Raw genomic sequence first — 19,083 nt, forward strand, 5'->3', positions numbered from 1 at the left:
GGCAGACTAACCTTATTACTGTACATATTAACAACTTTACTGTATAGTATTATTAATTAAAATAATTTTTATGAATTATAGGAAAAACGTTGATATTAATATGATTTAATTTTTTATGTCCTCCATTATTAATTATTTTTCGCGTACCACAGGTTGGGGAAACGCTGGACTTGGTAAACCATTTTTTTTTGGGGGGGTGTCGAATTCTGAGTGAGCTTAGTAAAGCAGTACAAGATTAAGTTTAAAGTTTTATTTGAGATAATCTCCATCAAGATTCATTGATGAGCCTAGAACCCATTTTGAAATCTTATTTAATGAGCCTTCTTCCAAGTTACCTGCCTAATTAAATCCATTTTTACTTTGCTATGACCCTCTAAATCACTATTCTTTAATGGTGAATATTTTCTACAAGTGAACAGTTCTACCAACTTAAACTACTAAAAACAGTTCGGCCATTCTTCGGAGTCTGCTGCCTAACGTGTGAAGTTGGTACATCCTGCCCACATGTCGCCAACTCCGTACGACAATTATGTTATTCCCTTTACTTCTTTTAACAAGAAACACAAAAATATTCTATCCAAATAAAATACAGAAAAAAATGTATGTTAACTGTTAATTACAGTACTGTAAATCTGTTACGTATAAAAGTGGTTAATTACTAATGAGATGTTCCTACAGATTTAATTATTTAACCCATTACCAGCGAGTGTAAAGCAAGACATTTTAGATGTTGTATACAGTATTATTTGTGTACATTGTGAGGGTTGGTTCGTTTTAAACTGTTTTTAATATCTACAATGATGTTTTGTACAAACAATTAGCACTGAGACGTAACTAATTACATTTACAATATTATTTCTAATTATATTTAATGACCAAGATAATAAGTTTAACACTTTTAACTGCTCAACATTTTCTATTCTTGAACTTTTATCACAATGCAAGAAGTTCTTGGGTTAAAATTTTTCTAAATTCATGTTTTATCCTAAGAGAAGACCAATTCTCTTACTTATTGTACAAAAGAAGAGGTCTTCAATCGAGGCCTGTTCCTCAGTCATCAAGAGCCTTAACTCCTTTATCTAGTCGGAGAAAGAAGAGCACGCGATAGGTCATTTTTATGTATTTTTTCAGCCCCTTTCTACTAAAAATATTGCCAAGGCAGTAAAGCTAGTATTTTTCTTAATATCGGGAAATAAGTCGTTTTCCGAGTGATTTTTCTAAGAAAAATCAAATGTTAAGCGCTTTAGATGTTCTCAAGCATACACAAAATGGCTAAAAATTAATTTTATATCTGTTACAAACAAGAAGGTTTAATAATTATTTGGTAATTTTGGGAGAGTTGCGTTTAATTACCAAAAAAAAAATTGGAAACCTCTGGCTCGCAAGCCAGGTTAGCCAGGAGGTTATCAACTGCTCTCTGTATCTGAGGAGGTACCTTTGAAGTCACTTCCTTCTGAAGCCACACAGCGCTGGAGACGTTTCTTCCACTCCTCATAGCAGTGCTCGAACTCCGTTACTGGAGTAGCCTTCAGCTGGTCGGTTACAGCCGTTTGAATGTTTTCAACTGTCCCAAAATGAGCTTCCTTGAGGTGATTTTTCAACTTCGGGAAGAGAAAAAAAGTCACAAGGACTCAAGTCAGGCGAATAAGGAGGCTGAGGAGCCACAGTAATGTTTTTACTGGCCAAAAACTCCCCAAGACCTAAAAAAGCAAGGATGGCCGAAGTCGAAGATCAGATGCATGCTGATTTGTTTTTTCGATATCCACGGAATCGTCCACAAAGAGTTTCTACCTCAAGGTCAAACGGTCAATCAACACTTTTACCGAGAGGTTCTTGAAAAACTTCGAAAAAGGGTCATTCTCGTGTGAGACCAAACATCAAGAACAAGTGGGTGTTGCATCACGATAATGCTCCTTGTCATACAGCAATTTCAATAAACAGAGTTTTTGGCTAGTAAAAACATTCCTGTGGCTCCTCAGCCTCTTTATTCGCCTGACTTGAGTTTTTGTGACTTTTTTCTCTTCCCGAAGTTGAAAAAATCACCTGAAGGAAACTCATTTTGGGTACAGTCGAAAACAATTCAAACGGCTGTAACCGACCAGCTGAAGGCTATTCCAGTATCGGAGTTCGAGTACTGCTATGAGGAGTGGAAGAAACGTCTCCAGCGCTGTGTGGCTTCAGAAGGAAGTTATTCTGAAGGTGACAATAGAGAATTGTAATTCTTTTTGAATAAAAAAAATTAAAAAATCAGTCTCATTACTTAATTTACAGGTTTACAAGAGTTGCAACTTTATTTAAGCCCTATTTTGTCATAGGTATGCCTTGAAAATTAATCTTATATTCATTAAAAACATTGTATGTTTAAAGAAATTTTCATTTTAGTATTAACTCCAGATCATTAAGGTTTCCACGAAGTTAGATTGGGTAAGAAAATTGTACATATAATGGAATTCTATCAACGTAATAAAAACAAAACCTAAACCAATTATGCGTTCCAGTCAATTTAAGACTTGATCTAATGTTGTCTGTATAAATTGGATTACTAAAGGCTCTAGTAAATACTCGGAAAACCTACTATTTCTACTTATTCAGTACTGTACGTATAATGGTGTGAGTTGGCCACTACTAACTCACTTGACCTACTAGTCGTCAAGATTTAAGACATACTTTACCATACATATTACTTTTAACAAACATTCGAACTCTTTTCTAAGTAACATATTGCTTTTTACTTTTTCTAACAACCTCTTAGAGAAGCATTTACTATCTTATAAAGTACTTATAAATTTAAAGATAAACCATGCGTTAATAAAAAGTGGAGACAATGCTATCAATGAAATTCAATAATATTGGATATTTTTTCGCAAAAAACAAAACAAAATTATATCAATTTGAATTATAAGTAAAAAATAATATTTAAAATTATATCTAGATATAGCGCCGAATTCCATTTACCTGTAAACAAACCTGCATTACAGGTTATTTTATTATTATTATTATTATTTATTAATATGATTATATAGTTATTTATTTAACAAGTGTGGAAAATACTTTACACTAGAGTTAAATATTATATTTTTTCTGCAACCATTTATTAACTAATAAAATTAAAAATTTCATTTTTACAATCTACAAAAAGTAATTTATTTATTATAAACATTTATTGTTATATTACAATTATTTACATTACTTACGTATTTACATTACTTATTACATTTTCTGCTGTTTCTTTTATTGATGGAGGAGTGTTTTCTAAACAGGCATCACTAGAATCCATTTTAAATTTCTATAAGGTAACACTATAACCTTTTTAACTGTTACAATTAAAAATATCTAATTATTTATTAAAGTATTATTTTTATTTCTATATTCCTTTCAATTTTTATTTTATTTTTTAATATTCGTTTTTTAATTATTTAAATAAAATAAATTTAAATAAGCTTATTAGAGTTTTACAGAAAATATTTATGTTAATAACAAAACTTCTTATATCAAGGAAGCACAATAAAGTTTTTCCACTCATTTGTGCGGTAAGTGACACTAATGGGAATTTTTCCCCACTAGTGAGGTAAAGTTGGGCATTACACAGCTGATTTTAATTGAGTAATGAGAACTTCCCTACATGGTTGCAGAAAAATTTATTTTTATTTAACCCTCAACTGGGTATCGTCGGGTCAAATTGGACTCGCGCGTTTTTCTTTTGTGTGGCATTTTGTAGGAATTAACTATAAACATCTCCCCTTCTCTGAATTCTCCTCTTTCATCCTCACCAACAATCGACCAGACAAATCAGTCGTTCTTGAGCAGTGCAAGTAAATAAAATATAGGTTTTGGGTCAAATTTGACCCGACAATACCATTTAGGTTATAACTTTTTTTCTTAATAATTTTTTATTTTTCTGTTTTGGTGTTGGTTTTCTGTTCTATTGTTTAATATTATTCTTTAATATTAAATAGTAAATCTATATATATAAAAATGAATGTGTCTGTTTGTTTGTTTGTACTCGATAGATTCAAAAACCATGCATCCAATCGCCGTGAAAATTTGGGAAATTATTAGGTATATCCCTGGGAAGGTTTTTGCAAAGTTTTTTTAAAATCAGAGTTGGGGTTCTAGGTGCTCCCGAACAAATATCCCAAAAATATCAAAATAACATTTAATTAGTAATATTTGTTGAAAGTGTAACCATGAAAACCATGAAAAACAGTTTTTTTGCAATTATTAATACGAGAATAAATTATACCAAAGATGGTGGAAAATCCATTAAACTAAAAGTACTCAACAATACTATTGACGTTGATAATCGTTGGGTAGTACCATATTCTCCATTACTACTAAAAACGTATAACGCACACATAAATGTTGGGTACTGCAATTCAGTGAAAGCTAGAAAATATATTTACAAATATGTGAACAAAGGAAGCGATATGGCAGTGTTTGGAGTGGAAAATACAACTGCATCTAACGATGAAGTCACCCAATATCAACTGGGACGCTTCATAAGTAGCAATGAGGCTGTATGGCGTATTACGTGTATATCATTTTCCATTCATGAACGATATTCAACGGTTGTTCATTTAGCTGTACATCTTGAAAATGGACAGCGTGTGTATTTTACATCAGAAAATGTACGTGCAAGAGCAATGTCACCACCGCCAACAACATTAACTGAATTTTTCACATTATGTAGAAATGCTACCTTTGCAAGGATACTACTGTACTCTGAGGTAGGGGTAATTTTATTGTTAATTTTCATTTCGATGTATTGTATACATTTGGTCATTAATAAATTATGTTTGAGGTATCAAAACTGCCTTTTTGTTCAAACACAGCAACGTGTGAACGGGTACAGCTAGTATTACATAATATTTAATATTACTGCTGATAACTGGTTCTGTTCAGTTAAGCTGGTCCACGAACTTGGAAAGCTAAATTTGTCTTACTCGAGGGACATTATGAAAAAATAAAAAAGAAAACCCCTCTTATATAATTCCAAATTAAAAAAAAAAAACTACCGTCGGAACTTCATTGTTTGTTTTTACTGGCAACAAAACGGTAGTGTTTTGTACCAAAACAAAACAAGTAGGTTATACTCGCATCATGATAATTCAGTACAGTCGAACCTCGCTTAACGAGCATAATTCGTTCCAGAACCTTACTCGTTACGCGAAATACTCGTTAAGCGAAACAATTTTTTTATATAAATTAAAATAAAAGGGGATCAGCCACATTTACACCATTTTCTCGTTTCTCAATGATTTTACGTTTCAATTCTAACGTTATTTTAATTCTTTTCGAAGCCATTTTGTTAGAGGGATATCAAAATAAACACAAATATCATTACATGGACTTCCCCTATACACCACTCATTCGGTGAAGTTCGGTTTCGACTGTATCAATGCATTAGATACGTGGAGAATATGAAATGCATATGCGTAAACAGGAATGACTAATCGAAGAATGCGCAGTTTTCGATGAGTCAGTGAAAACTGCGCAGTCAGCGAAATGTCATTAGAAAACTATCGTTATGCGAAACATCGCTCGCTATAAGAATCAATTTGTTTTACTCGTTATGCGAATTACTCGTTAAGAGAGGTGCTCGTTATGCGAGGTTCCACTGTACTTGCAGAATTATGGGGAAAAATGTTTTTTTGTCTTTAGGACTTTTCCTTTCTTGGAATGAACATCTAACTTTAAGGAAATAATGTTTTTCAGTAAATATTATTTTTTGTTTTTCTTTTTTTTGTAAATTGGAAAAAAAATGCAACTTTTGCATTTTTAACTTTTTTTTTGTTTATCTTAATCTTATGAAACAAAAATTTAACAAAATATTCATCATTTTCGTTTGCTAAATAAATTTTCTAACAGAAACCAAATCGACTTTAATTATAACAATGATCTTTTAAAAGTAATGTGCATTTAAAGTTTCGGGGTCAAAGCTGATCCGGACGATACCAGTTGAAGTTGAGATTTTGAGGATACCAGTTAAGGGTCAAAAATTATCAAAATTCTGAGACAAAATGATCGGAGCATTTTCAGTTTACTTCTGATCTCCGAACAGTGTTCTATCGTTGCTTCACTGGACAGTGTGCTGCAAGTAGCTTCTAGATAGAGAAGATCTGGAAACCAGGATTCGAACTTGGGAATTCCGTGGGGGAATTCTGTATGCTAATCACTGATTATTATTATCACTATTAATTATTATTATCATTATTTTGATAATTATCATTGTTTATTTTTCTTTCTTTTTGACAATGTAGTAAGAGCAGTATTTCATCACATGCTCGGATTTACCCAACAGTATTGATGCAATATACTATTTTATACGATAACCACTTAATGATACTTCTTATATTACTTAATGAATAGAAGGGTGAACATTTCTAGCCTGAACAACTAATGTGTGCCTTTTTCACTAACACTTTACACTTAGACATAAAGTACACGTAGCATTAACTAGATAATATTACTTAGAAGCCTAATAAAAATTCTTTTAAAACTAACATAGGGTGCGTTCCACTAAGCGTTCACAACGATCACGCTCACGACCGCGATTTTGCCCGTACCACTTGCTTGCGAGTGTTACAATCGAAAACCCAAGTGGAATGGACTATGGGGCGTTTTAACCGTTCATGTAAACATTACAAATGGCGACCTCGAAAATAAGTCAGAAGCTTGAAGAGGTTGTTTTTTAATTTTAACCCCATTTATAAGCAGTTATAATAAACTTTATAAATTATTGGTAAAGTTGACTTATATTAAAAATATATAATTCCATTTTTTATATTAAATTTTCGTGGAGTATTTATAAAATTTACGTTTAAATAAAATTAAAATGTCTTTTGTGGCAACAGTAGGATATTTATTAATGCAACGTAATAATGCTTTAGAAAGTTCTTCATCTAGTTCCGATGAAAAGTGGAATGCAATTTTACAAAATCGCAATAGTGAAAAGCGAAAACTTAAGCCACGTAAGTAATTTTTCATTTTATTATTTTTTTTTAGACTTTCGAGAAACACATTCAATTATTTACATGAGATAATACTTTCATTTACCTGATATAATTTTTTCGGTCGCCATCTTTACTTTTAAAAATTGCGCCAACTTTCTGAATGCCCACTTCGACCCAGCTTTTAAGGTGGGGCGTTGTGAGCTTCGCGTGAGCGAAAATATTGACGTCATTAGTGACGTTTTCGCCACGACCACAACGACCGCGGTCGTAAAGTGGAACGGCTGAAGGTACATTTTGATCGTTGTGAGCGCTTAGTGGAACGCACCCATAATCATTTCTAAATCAAAAAATTAATTACCAATGCTGTAAACATGCACAAGACATTCCCGCCAAAGCATTCGTCATAACATAACCTTTTACAAACATTTTTTATAAATAAAAGGAAATTTGTCTTCAATTGTAAAATGATGTGTCCCGTAGTTTAATCTTAGCCGCAACGGCTACTAATCATATCTTACCAAACCCATTCCATGCTGTTAACCATTTTTCTGTTGTGGCTGGCCACTAGTATGAAAAATTTGAGAGGATTTGGCACAATAACTTGAGCTGGCCAATGTCATCCATGGACTATGAAGAAGAAGTAGAAGCATTACACCACTTTTTAAGCCTCCTCAATGTGCGGATAGCGTCAGTTCACACTATTGCCCCACTTTACACAAATCTGGCCATCTTTATAGCCTAGTAACATTAGGGTTGCCAATTCTATAAAGTTCCAAAAAAAAAAAAGACACCCTAAAACAATTAGATACTTACAGGGCCGTCGACAGGATTTTGTGGCCCGGGAATATACAGGGTGTTCAGCATTAAGACTACCGTTACTGCGGGAGGCGATTCTGGGCATCATTTGCAACAAAAAATTCTATATAAACTATGGCTCGATTCGGCTCCGTTTTATAGACATTTTTAATTTTATGTTTTTACAAGGTACTACTACTTTTTTGCAAATATTTGTCTATATTTCTCAAACTACTAAAGCTAAAGCAATTTCAATAAGCTCATTAGAAAGAAGGTTAAATTTCTTTTTAAATAAGCTAATTTGTATTCCAAAATAATAATATCAAGTATTTCACTTTGTGGCCCAAACATAAGAAATAGCAAGTTTCTAGTTTTTTTCCAAAAACTTTCGACTTCATTTTTCTCAAAAATATTATATAAGTTTAAAACGTGCACTATTCATGAAAAACACCTTTCGAAAGATATAAGGTGCTATGAATAGTGGTTATTTTAAAAATTGATGCAGAAATATCTGATAAATTGTAGGCCTCAAAACAGCGAGCGGCATTATGAAAGGAATTCACCTACCATAAGAATATAATTAATCAGAATCATCAAATCCAGTACGATTTTTTGCATTTTGTTCATCGTTACATCAATAATCTGTTGACCTATTCAGTTCAGTTAGAACTAGAAAAACAACACGCCAAATGAAGAAGTCTCGGAAGTCAGAACTTAAATCAAAAGTACAATATAATAAATTAGATTTGTGTGAACAATATCTGAAAAAATGACAAAAGGCGTCCTTTCCTAATTTAAGAAAGGTCAAGGACAACCAGGTGTTAAAAAAGGGACTGTCCTTTCCAAAAAAAGGGCAGTTGGCAACCCTAAGTAACATTGATATACGGAAGGCCAATAATCTTCTTCTACATAAATTAGTAACTGGGGAATTTAAAAAGTTTGCAAGAAATCCTCTGAATTTTGTCTTTATAAAATGGCATAATAAATAATAACAATAAGTTTTATTATTGTTGTGTTGTTTTGAAAGTTGTTCACAATGACCGAACTTAGAATAATGTGAATATTTACATGAGGTAGGTGCGTGAAACTTAAGCGATTGTTCAGTCTAGCTACGGGATGTGTGGTGCGTATGATATTTTAATTAAAGAGCATCCCTTGGGACACACTTAGACTAATTGCATATGTAATCAATAGCATTTTGTGCTCACTACAATTTGGTATATATGTATGTATATAAACTTACCGTGCATTTAAAGTTTTTAATTCCTCCTTCCGTAGTAAAACAAAGATAATGGCATTTTTTTTCTTCATAAAACTATGTGTAACATTCCGGAGTAAGAAAATTATATTTTACAAAATATTAAAAAGCCACTTAGGTGTTATTATTGTCAGCTTTGTATAATTTCAAATAACTGAAAATATAAAATAAGAGCTTCGAGTGTAACACGCTGATTTTGTTTGTTTTATTATTATTTAGAAAACTTCGGTGAAATAAATACTTCCCTGATGATAATTTGAACTATTCCAGTTTACTGTGTGGGCAAAATTATTAGAATTGTAGAAGAACTGAAGACTTAGTGAAGCCTGCTGCTGTGTAGTGGTAGCAAAAGGAAACATTAACAAAAGAAGTTTCAACAAAACGCTGTACTGTTATAACAACAATAAAAGTTTGAACTTAGTGTTAACTATATTCAGGCTTTTACCTTAAGTACACTTGATAAACACTTTTAGATATACAACTTCTTGAAGTGTCTTAAACTGAACCAAAGCTCTTCATAACTTATCTGAATGGTTGGTGTACTTCATAACTTGTGTAAATATTCTGCTGTATTATTTATCAAAACATAACCTATAAATAGTAATCAAACTTAAATTGCTATTTAAAGTTTAACATCATGAATTTCTACCACATACGGAGGGGCTTCTTTAATTTGTGGGTACAGGTTTTTTGTATCTATTTTTTTGTCTCTCTCTCTTTTTTTTTATAGTAAACTGTGATCATTGAATTATTAAAATATAACGCCAATTTAATTGATATTATTTATGAAAAATATTCTTTTTATCTTATTCTTATATTCTGTGTTTAACGGTTTATGTGAATTTAATCAATTACGATCATTTTTCCCAACAACTGTGATTAATATATCACGGTTCGCCTAGAACGATTTTAATTGAAAAGTTCACTAACATGAAAAATTTTTCTTTCTCCTTATTATTTGGGTCAAAACTAACCAAAATCCACTGAAAACCAAATCGGTTTACGTTGCGGATTTTTTTTAATTTTTCAGGTCAAAAAACGGCTTTTCTTTGCATTGTTGAGCCTAATAAATGGAAAAACAATACAGATTTTTGCAAAACCAATGAATGCATTTTGAATCTGATGGAATTTCCGACAGATCGATGTATTTTATAAATGATAAAAATGAAATTTCGACATTCAAAATCAATAAAAAAGACATTTTTGAGCAAAATGCGGCAAAAACAAGGTGTTTCTCGCATTCCAAAGCTTACTTAACAAATAAATCATCTTTTTTTTTGTGGAAGGGAATGTGGACTTTTCAAAAATGAGAAAAATTCCTGCAAAATACAATATTTATACACTGGGAAAATTTCCCAAAAATTGGTCCAAAAGTTAGTCACTGCAGTTCTCTTTCAAATGATCCTTTAAAGGTTAAACAGAACTTATCTCTGAACTGTGCTTCTTTTCGTTCAAAATAATATTATTAGAAATATGAGGAATATGATTGGTATCTTGGAACCTGTTTTCAAACCATTTGCAAATAATCACGAGTATCTTAACATCAACGAGGGTGGACATAGATTTCCACTTATTTACTAAAAAATTTCTGAAATTATAGTAATTCATTTACCAAATCTTCCTAAAAAAAAATGGAACTAGCATATAGGGAGGTTTCTTCTTTGCTATCCACGATATCCTCTCTGCTACTCCATTTTATCGTCTTCCTCGCCATCTTGAATCTACAATACTGGAAAACTTCTTGGAGAACCATTTTTGAGTTCAGTGTAAGTATTTCTAGCTGTCTTTAAAAGAGAAATAATTAAGTAGCTATATTCCATATTAAATCTATTTTTCATCTATTAAGGACACTTTTTGGGGAGTCTTCTGCAGTGAAATCTTTGGTGATCTTCAGCCAATTCTCCTATCACTTCAGCGAAATTACTTTGAAAAACATTCAGCTAGGATATAACAGTCGTTGAGTAGTTTGGACTAAAGAAAGTGATGATTTTCCTTCTTAAAAAAATATTAATTCTCGTACTTATTCCTACAATATTAATGTTACAGGTGCTGTTTGGAAATATATCGGTGAGTGAAGCAAGAAGTGGAGAAAAACCAAGCTGAACTACAGACGAAGAGGAAATATGGCCCCTTCGCCCCCTCCCATAAACGATTCTTCACCCCATCTTCCCAATACAACTTACTTTACTTCAAATGAGGATGAAGAGGAACCAGGTAAATTTTATTTTCCTAAAAAAAAAGACAGGAAAAAATAAATATATTTAAAAGTACAATTTATAACATTACCAAGCAACTAGCAGGGGAAAAAATAAAACTCAAACTTCCATTATCTTTTGTCACATTTACAAGTTCATATTCTGCCTTATTTTTTTTTGTTTCTAAGTTGTGTAAGTAACTTGTGACTTCAGGTGATGAAAATCAAACTCTTGCTAAAGTACCCACTATAGTAAGAAAAAGTTATCTCTTGAATAAAGTTATGTGTGAATTACTTAGAAGGAAAATATTAAGTTTATTCCAACAAATTTGCTTTCATTATTTATACAATTTAAACAATTACTAGGAAGTTGTTATTATTGTTATTGTTATAACTTTAAATAAAAACAAGATAGTTTACCAACTTCGAACTTTAATAGCAAAGAGAATAATATATTAGCTGTGTATTCTTCATAATTTTTCGCGTTTTGTTTTTATAACTTTTTTTTTGTAGTGTTATATTAACGATAGAACATTATTCTATCTAAAAGTAGAAATAATCAAATTGTACTGGTAATTTCTTGGTAAAGAAAGTTAAACTAATTTACTTTTAATTGTTAATGAATTACAGACCATAATTTGGTTCAACATCTAGGTTTTTAAAAAACTATCGTTTAAATTAATTAAAAAAAATCATTTATTCATTGATTAAATAATAATTTTATGCAATAGTCTTTTCCAATTTATACTTGTCCGAATAAGAAGTGAAATATTTATATCTATTTTATTTTATTTTTAAATAAAAAAAACGGATCAATAATCCAATTTACAGAAACAACAATAATAATAATAACAAAGAGACCATAATTATAAATGTAGAGTGAAAGAATTTTATTGGTATAAATGTATTTATTAGCGTGTTTGTATTTATTAGCATGTTTGTTTTTATTAGCGTGAATGTATTTATTGGCGTGAATGATTGTATAACTGTACAGTATTTAGTTGTAGGTATAGCTATTGTAGCGGGTGTAGGAATATTTATAAGAGTACTACACCCAGTTAGAATTAAGGACTATTAACAGGGGAAGGAATATTTATAAAAGTACTTCCCTTCAAGAGCAAATAACCTTTTGGCCAAGAAATAAACGAGTTGAGTCTACATGATATACTATAGGGAAGCACATCGATAATTTACTTACAATTATTTTAATTTATCTTACTGATAAGAGGCATACCTAAGGGTTTAGATAACCCTGAAATGAGGAAAATGTAAGGGATGGCAACTATGTATCCACCCTCCCACTCGTCGACTGAGTCGATGATGTAAGAGGGGATGTATGGAGGCATTGTTCGTTACCTGGAGCTCCACTAACCTTGCTGGTCAAGGTTCAGCGTCGGATGCGCATGGGTTAGAAGAACAACCGCCATCCCAAGTAGTGGAGTAATATGTTCGAGAAAGAACAGATATTAGAGGCGCTAATAACCTCAGCTGTTGATGCGCCAAAAAAAAAAAAAAAAAAAAAAAAAAAAAAAAAAAAAAAAAAAAACGAAGAGGGAAGGGATTAGCTATGAGGTTAGCATACTGGACTCCCACGCGGAGGTCCCGGGTTCGAATCCAGCAGCTGACCCTTAGATTTTCTCTTCCTAGGAGCTTCTTACAGCTCACTGTCCGGTGATGGGCAGTGTTGTCTGTAACGAGAGAACACTGTCCGGAGGCCGGCAGTGCACGGAAAAAAGCTCCGGGCGCCAATAACCTTAGATGTTGACGCGCCTTAAACCATTAAAAAAAAAAAAAAAAAAACAATACAAATAGTTCTCAGTCTATAATTTAGGTTTAATTTATAATTAGGCTTTAGCATTTGATTTTACCTTATTATACAAATTTATACAATACAAATAGCTCAAAGAAATAGTTCACATCTGGCTTTATTTAGAAAATTTTGTATATCAGTGCCAAAAAAATCTAAGTTAAAATGATTGGCTGTCCGCATCATACGAAAGATAGGGGAGTAAAAAACGTAATTATGTTTGCAGTACGGTACATTGAACGGAGAAGAATGTCGTGTTGTATGGGATGAGATATTAAAAGAAATTAGAGAATTTCTTTTAAATCTTTTCAAGTATTTTATTCCTGCTAGTTAAAACAAATTTAAAATGCTTTTGTAATGTAGTTATACTTTCTCAGTTCATTTCCAATTTCGCAATTACATGAAAGTTCTTACGAAATATAAAGCCCTCCTTCGTTCTTAAGAAAATAAATATTTTCAGTGACCATTGAAAAGTATTAATATTAATTAACTGATAAGTCCATCAAGTCAAATTTTGAAACTCAAGTGAAAGCCTAGCAATTGACGGCCTGCCATGAGATAAATAATAATAAACCAATTACTACGCTCAATATTTCGGTAGCTGCTCCATACTTCAGTCACTAGTTTATATAAAACTCAATTTAATGTTCAGAAAATATTATTTTTCACCCAACAAAAACAATAATAAAGTGATTATAGAGGGGGAAAAAACATCATTTGCATGTCTACAGTAAACAGTTCTCAATGGGATCAATTCAACTTCTAAAGGGTGAGCTGCCACATTTTGCTCAATAATTGTTATAAAAACAAAAGGTTAGACGAAATAATCTTACTTATCTTCGGTAAATATTTAGAGACAGGCTAAATATTCACTAAATAAAATTGTTATCTAAAACCGTTTTTACATAAACTAATTCTATTTAAGCGATGAATATATTGGTTGGCTAATTAAAAGTACAGGGTGAGCTGCTGTATTTGAATAAATATATGTTTAATCAGCCGGTTGAATTATGATCGTTGTGCAAACAAAAATGAGGTTGAAGATGTTTTCCATTTTGTAGCTTCCTGCCCCATTTTGTCTGAATTTAGGATAAAATTTTTAAATAAGAAAACATTAGACCATGCTGAATTCATTTCATATTTGGATGGAAAAGATTGGGCTGGTCTAATAAATTTTTGTATTCATGCGTGGAAGTACAGGTTATTTTTAGTTTCAGAGTTTAATTATTAAGATAATTATTTTGTTTATATTTTATTAGATTTGTTTATTTTACTTTGCTTTGGTTATTTATTAGGGTTTTTTTTATTTCTATTTCTTTATCATATTTAAGTATAATTATTTTATTTTTGTTTTTTAGTTACTAATATAAAATACAACAACCCCTCAGACGGTCAATGACCATGAGTAAGTCTTGTTGAATTAAGCATATACTTAATAAACTTTCAATATTGAAAAACCAATGTAATAAAAATGTAAATAAAGACTGTTATTATTATTTTTTTTTTTTTTTTTTTTTTTTTTTTTTTTTTTTTTTTTTTTTTTTTGGCGCATCAACAGCTGAGGTCATTAGCGCCCGGAGCTTTTTCCAGTGCACTGCCGGCCTCCGGACAGTGTTCTCTCGTTACAGACAACACTGTCCATCACCGGACAGTGAGCTGTAAGAAGCTCCTAGGAAGAGAAAATCTAAGGGTCAGCTGCTGGATTCGAACCCGGGACCTCCGCGTGGGAGTCCATTGAAAACTACGAGAAAATGTTTATTACTTTTAATATACCTACGGTTTATTTATTTATTTTAATTTTTTATTGAAATTTAAAACTGCAACAAGTAAGTGTGGTACATGATAACACAAAATCAAGATTTGTTTTAGTGGAGAAGGCACCCAACTCCATTGTTGTTGAATACTTATTAAACTGCTCTCACGATAAGAGTAGATCTGCGAGGCCATCTTCTCTTCAATCTCCTCGGAGGATTACCTGGTAAAGCGGTAGAAGATAGGTGTTCCTATTACAGGATTAGGATGTGCTGCTGTAGAGGAATGAAATTTAAGAAAACAACTTTTCGCCAGATCATTGACGAAAGGGATTTTAAGGTTATTATGACTTGTGAGGTTAGGTATGTAAATCGGAGCATTAAGAATTTTTCTAAGTATACTTTTATAAAGTATTACCAAATAGTTTGCAATAACAGTAGGTGTAAGATGCCTGTTGTTATTTAGGTTGAGTTTTGATCGTTTCAAAATAATCTTGCGATTAAGTTTGTAGCATTGTTTAGTTTCTTGTCTTTACAGTCTAGTATGGGGGAGATTCCGAGTCAACCGTTTTTTATTACTTAACTTTTCAAAAATGACGTATTAAGGAGAACCCCACAAATATATTTTGTCATCCTTAAAGTGCTATTTATACTGCTTGTTGTTTGAATGATATTCATTTTGTCTTGTCTCTTGCATAATCTGTCATTGTCTCCATCAATCTTTACTTTTCCTCTAAAACATTTTCTGTATGTAAGTTATGACAAATATTGTCAGAGTTCATCATTTTATCTATCATTCATGACAGTTTTTCTAACATCTGATTATCTGAACATTTTTTTATTTCTTTGACCTGTGAGTGAATGACAAATAATTTTGAAATTCTGCGATTATTTTTCAATACTGATAAAATTGTTTGAAATTATTTTGGGTTCACTGATTAAAATATACAAATAAATAGATCCACAAGGGGTAGAGAGACATAGGCTCATATAATCTAATGTATAATACAGGGTGTTCAGCATAAGACTACCATAACCTCGGGAGGCGATTCTGGGCATCATTTGCAACAAAAAATTCTATATAAACTATGGCTCGATTCGGCTCCGTTTTATAGATATTTTTAATTTTATGTTTTTTTTCAAGGTGTTACTACTTTTTAGCAAACAGTTGTCTATATTTCTCAAACTATTATAGCTGCAGCAATTTCAATAAGCTCATTAGAAAGGAGGTTATTTTTCCTTTTAAATAAGCTAATTTGTATTCCAAAATAATAATATTAAGTATTTCAAAGGGAAGGGATTAGCTATGAGGTTAGCATACTGGACTCCCACGCGGAGGTCCCGGGTTCGAATCCAGCAGCTAACCCTTAGATTTTCTCTTCCTAGGAGCTTCTTACAGCTCACTGTCCGGTGATGGACAGTGTTGTCTGTAACGAGAGAACACTGTCCGGAGGCCGGCAGTGCACTGAATAAAGCTCCGGGCGCCAATAACCTTAGATGTTGACGCGCCTTAAATCATTAAAAAAAAAAAAAATTAAGTATTTCAAATTGTGGCCCAAACATAAGAAATAGCAAGTTTCTAATTTTTTCCAAAAACTTTGACTTCATTTTTCTCAAAAACATTTTATATGAAAAAACCGTGCACTATTCAGGAAAAACATCTACATTACGATCACCTTTCGAACGGTATACAATAATTGGGGTCATGTTAAAAATTGATGCAGAAACCTGTGATTAATTGCAAAAAAATAGGCCTCAAAACAGCGTCGGCATTATGAAAGGAATTCACCTACCATAAGAATATAACTGCTCAGAATCATCAAATCCAGTTCGATTTTTTGCAAACTTGTAATTTAATAATTAATATATTTAAGAACTATATTCAAAAATATAAAATTTACAGTATAAATAATAAAATAAAATAAAAAGAAGAAAATGGTATATGAGTTTAAATAAAGGAAATTTAACCTTCTTTCTAATGAGCTTATTGAAATAGCTGCAGATATAATAGTTTGAGAAATATAGACAACTTTAAATAGAGCCGAATCGAGCCATAGTTTATATGAAATTTTTTGTTGCAAATGATGCCCAGAATCGCCTCCCGAAGTAACGGGTAGTCTTATGCTGAACACCCTGTATATGTGTAGAAGAAGATGAACTTTGAAGACCTTAAAATGTTTATTTCTGGCACTAACTCAATTTAGTGAAGGTATTAATTAAATGAATTGCACTTTCAGAATTGTCCTTGCATTTAGGTTGAAAGATGGTAATTCGAATACCGATGATTTAAATATTCTTAACTCAGTCAACAAACTTAAAATCTCCACCTTGATCGCCCTCAATATCATAATAAGATTAATTTGCTGAACCATTGTCTCTCTTATCGCCTGTTAACAGTATCAAAGCTTGCAGCCGAATTTTTAAGTTAATATAAGATTAAAATAAATATGATCCGTTAATTCCATGGAATAATTTAAATACTATTAAAGAATTAATTTAGGAAAATTGTGATTCAAAATGTAGGAAATATTACATAAACATTTTTAAAATGCAAACTAACCTTAGAGCGTTTATAATGAATGAATACTTCTTTAAATAGTTCAGTTTAGCCATCTATATCATAACACATAACATCATTAATCTTAATAAAGGATAAAACAAAAAAAAAATCTTACTTTGATTATCACAATCCAATCATAAAGGTGTGTCTAATAATTAACTTTTAATAGCAATCATAAAATTGAAAGGATGGTTGATTTATAGCTTTAAATTCAATTCACTGTACCCAAAAAATAATATGCCAAGGCCTCAAAAAGAAGGGAGTAGCTTAATTTTTAATTACATATAATTATTTGTCATGCTAAAATAATTTATTTGTTTACAGCAACTCATTTTCTCAGGGCAGTATGTTAAAAACTGATTTCGCACTTTCATTCCCTCTATAAATGTTATGAATTATTAGTTTTGCTCAATCCTCAATTAGAAGTGTATGAAGGTCTTCTGAAAAAAAAGGTGTTTTCATCTATGCGAGATATTCTTACAAAATTGTTTAAGATTTTCATCTAACATCAAAAATTATGTTTAGAATGCGGACAACAGATTTATTCATGTTTCTCTACAGTTGTAGTAGAGTTGAGCTATTTAATTTTGCCTTAATAACTAGAAAATTTAATAACAAAATTATTTTATGTGACAGCATTACGTCTTCATTACCAATTAGTCTGATAAGAATTTGGGAACTGTGTGTTCACAGTGATAATATCAAGCAATTCATTATTTTAATGGGGAAAAAGTAAACTAAGTAGAAAAGTGTGTATTAAAAAAAAGATGTCCCCTAATAGCTAATGTACCATTAATTCCATTATTAAGCAGTTTTGTTTTTTAAACAAATTCTTTATTAAACTATGTTTACAGTGAATTTGTTGCTTTTTGTTTTAAATGCCATATGTTAGCCTTAGTCACTAAATTAATTAACTTGAAATATAATTAATAAAATGTTTATGTATATCTATTGCTAGGAATGTGGTTATCGTAAAGAGAATAAAAGACAAATTTAAAAATAGTATTCATGGAGGATATTTTAAAATTTCTTAAAAAAAAAGAAAAAAGAATTAGTTGAAATATTCACCATAGTGAAGCGCCACTGATTGATGCGCAAGTGCAAGAAGGTTGTATTAAGGTTACAGTAGATCGATCATTGCCATAATAGTTGGAAGCAACGTTTGACGTTTGATATAAGTTCTTTTACTTTTTTTTTTTGTTTATTTATGATTTTAGTGTATTTTATATTGTTAAGGCAGTGATAATGTCTGTAATAGCAGAATTTATGCACGGTCTTCCTTCTTATAATAAGGAGAATTTTTCTAAATTTACTGCTGGCTATAGAACAAATAAGAGGTCAACTGTGTATCTTCCAACAAAGGACCAGCCATCTGAACAAGTTATAGTTACGGAAAAAACGAACATATTATTGCGTTATTTAAATAAAAAATGGGCAGAGAAAGAAGAAGATGCATCAAAAAGGAAAAGAACAACGGAAACAGCAAATTCACAAGGATCACCAAAGAAGAAACGACGTCTTGATGAATCACCATGAGAGAAATATGTAACTATTAGCATCTATATGTGTCAAAATTCATTCCTATGCATTTAACCACAGTTCTTTAATGCTTTAAAACATTCAGTTCTATAGTTCTGAAAATGGTGTTCATTTTTTTACAGATTCGTGTAAAAGAAATAAGTATATTTTTATTTTTTCATTGTTTTTTAGATAACCACCCTCTTTGTTTTGTTTTTTTGAATACTTTCGTGGATTTTTGAGTGAT

At 31.4% G+C, this 19,083-nt stretch overlaps 1 protein-coding gene across 7 annotated transcripts in view; it reads left to right on the forward strand.

Moving 5' to 3' along the window:
* The window catches only part of LOC141447201 (uncharacterized), a 146,223-nt gene that overhangs the window by 101,133 nt on the left and 26,007 nt on the right, over positions 1-19,083 (forward strand). For all 7 annotated transcript variants that reach the window (XM_074114494.1, XM_074114493.1, XM_074114499.1 and 4 more), the window contains one exon: positions 11,053-11,220. In XM_074114494.1, coding sequence (XP_073970595.1) covers positions 11,130-11,220 — 91 coding nt within the window. In that variant the 5' untranslated portion in view covers positions 11,053-11,129. The remainder of the gene's footprint in view (positions 1-11,052; positions 11,221-19,083) is intronic.

Source organism: Rhodnius prolixus, unplaced genomic scaffold (genome assembly GCF_049639745.1).
Source record: "Rhodnius prolixus isolate KJV_2025 unplaced genomic scaffold, Rpr scaffold_7, whole genome shotgun sequence".
Taxonomy (NCBI): domain Eukaryota; kingdom Metazoa; phylum Arthropoda; class Insecta; order Hemiptera; family Reduviidae; genus Rhodnius; species Rhodnius prolixus.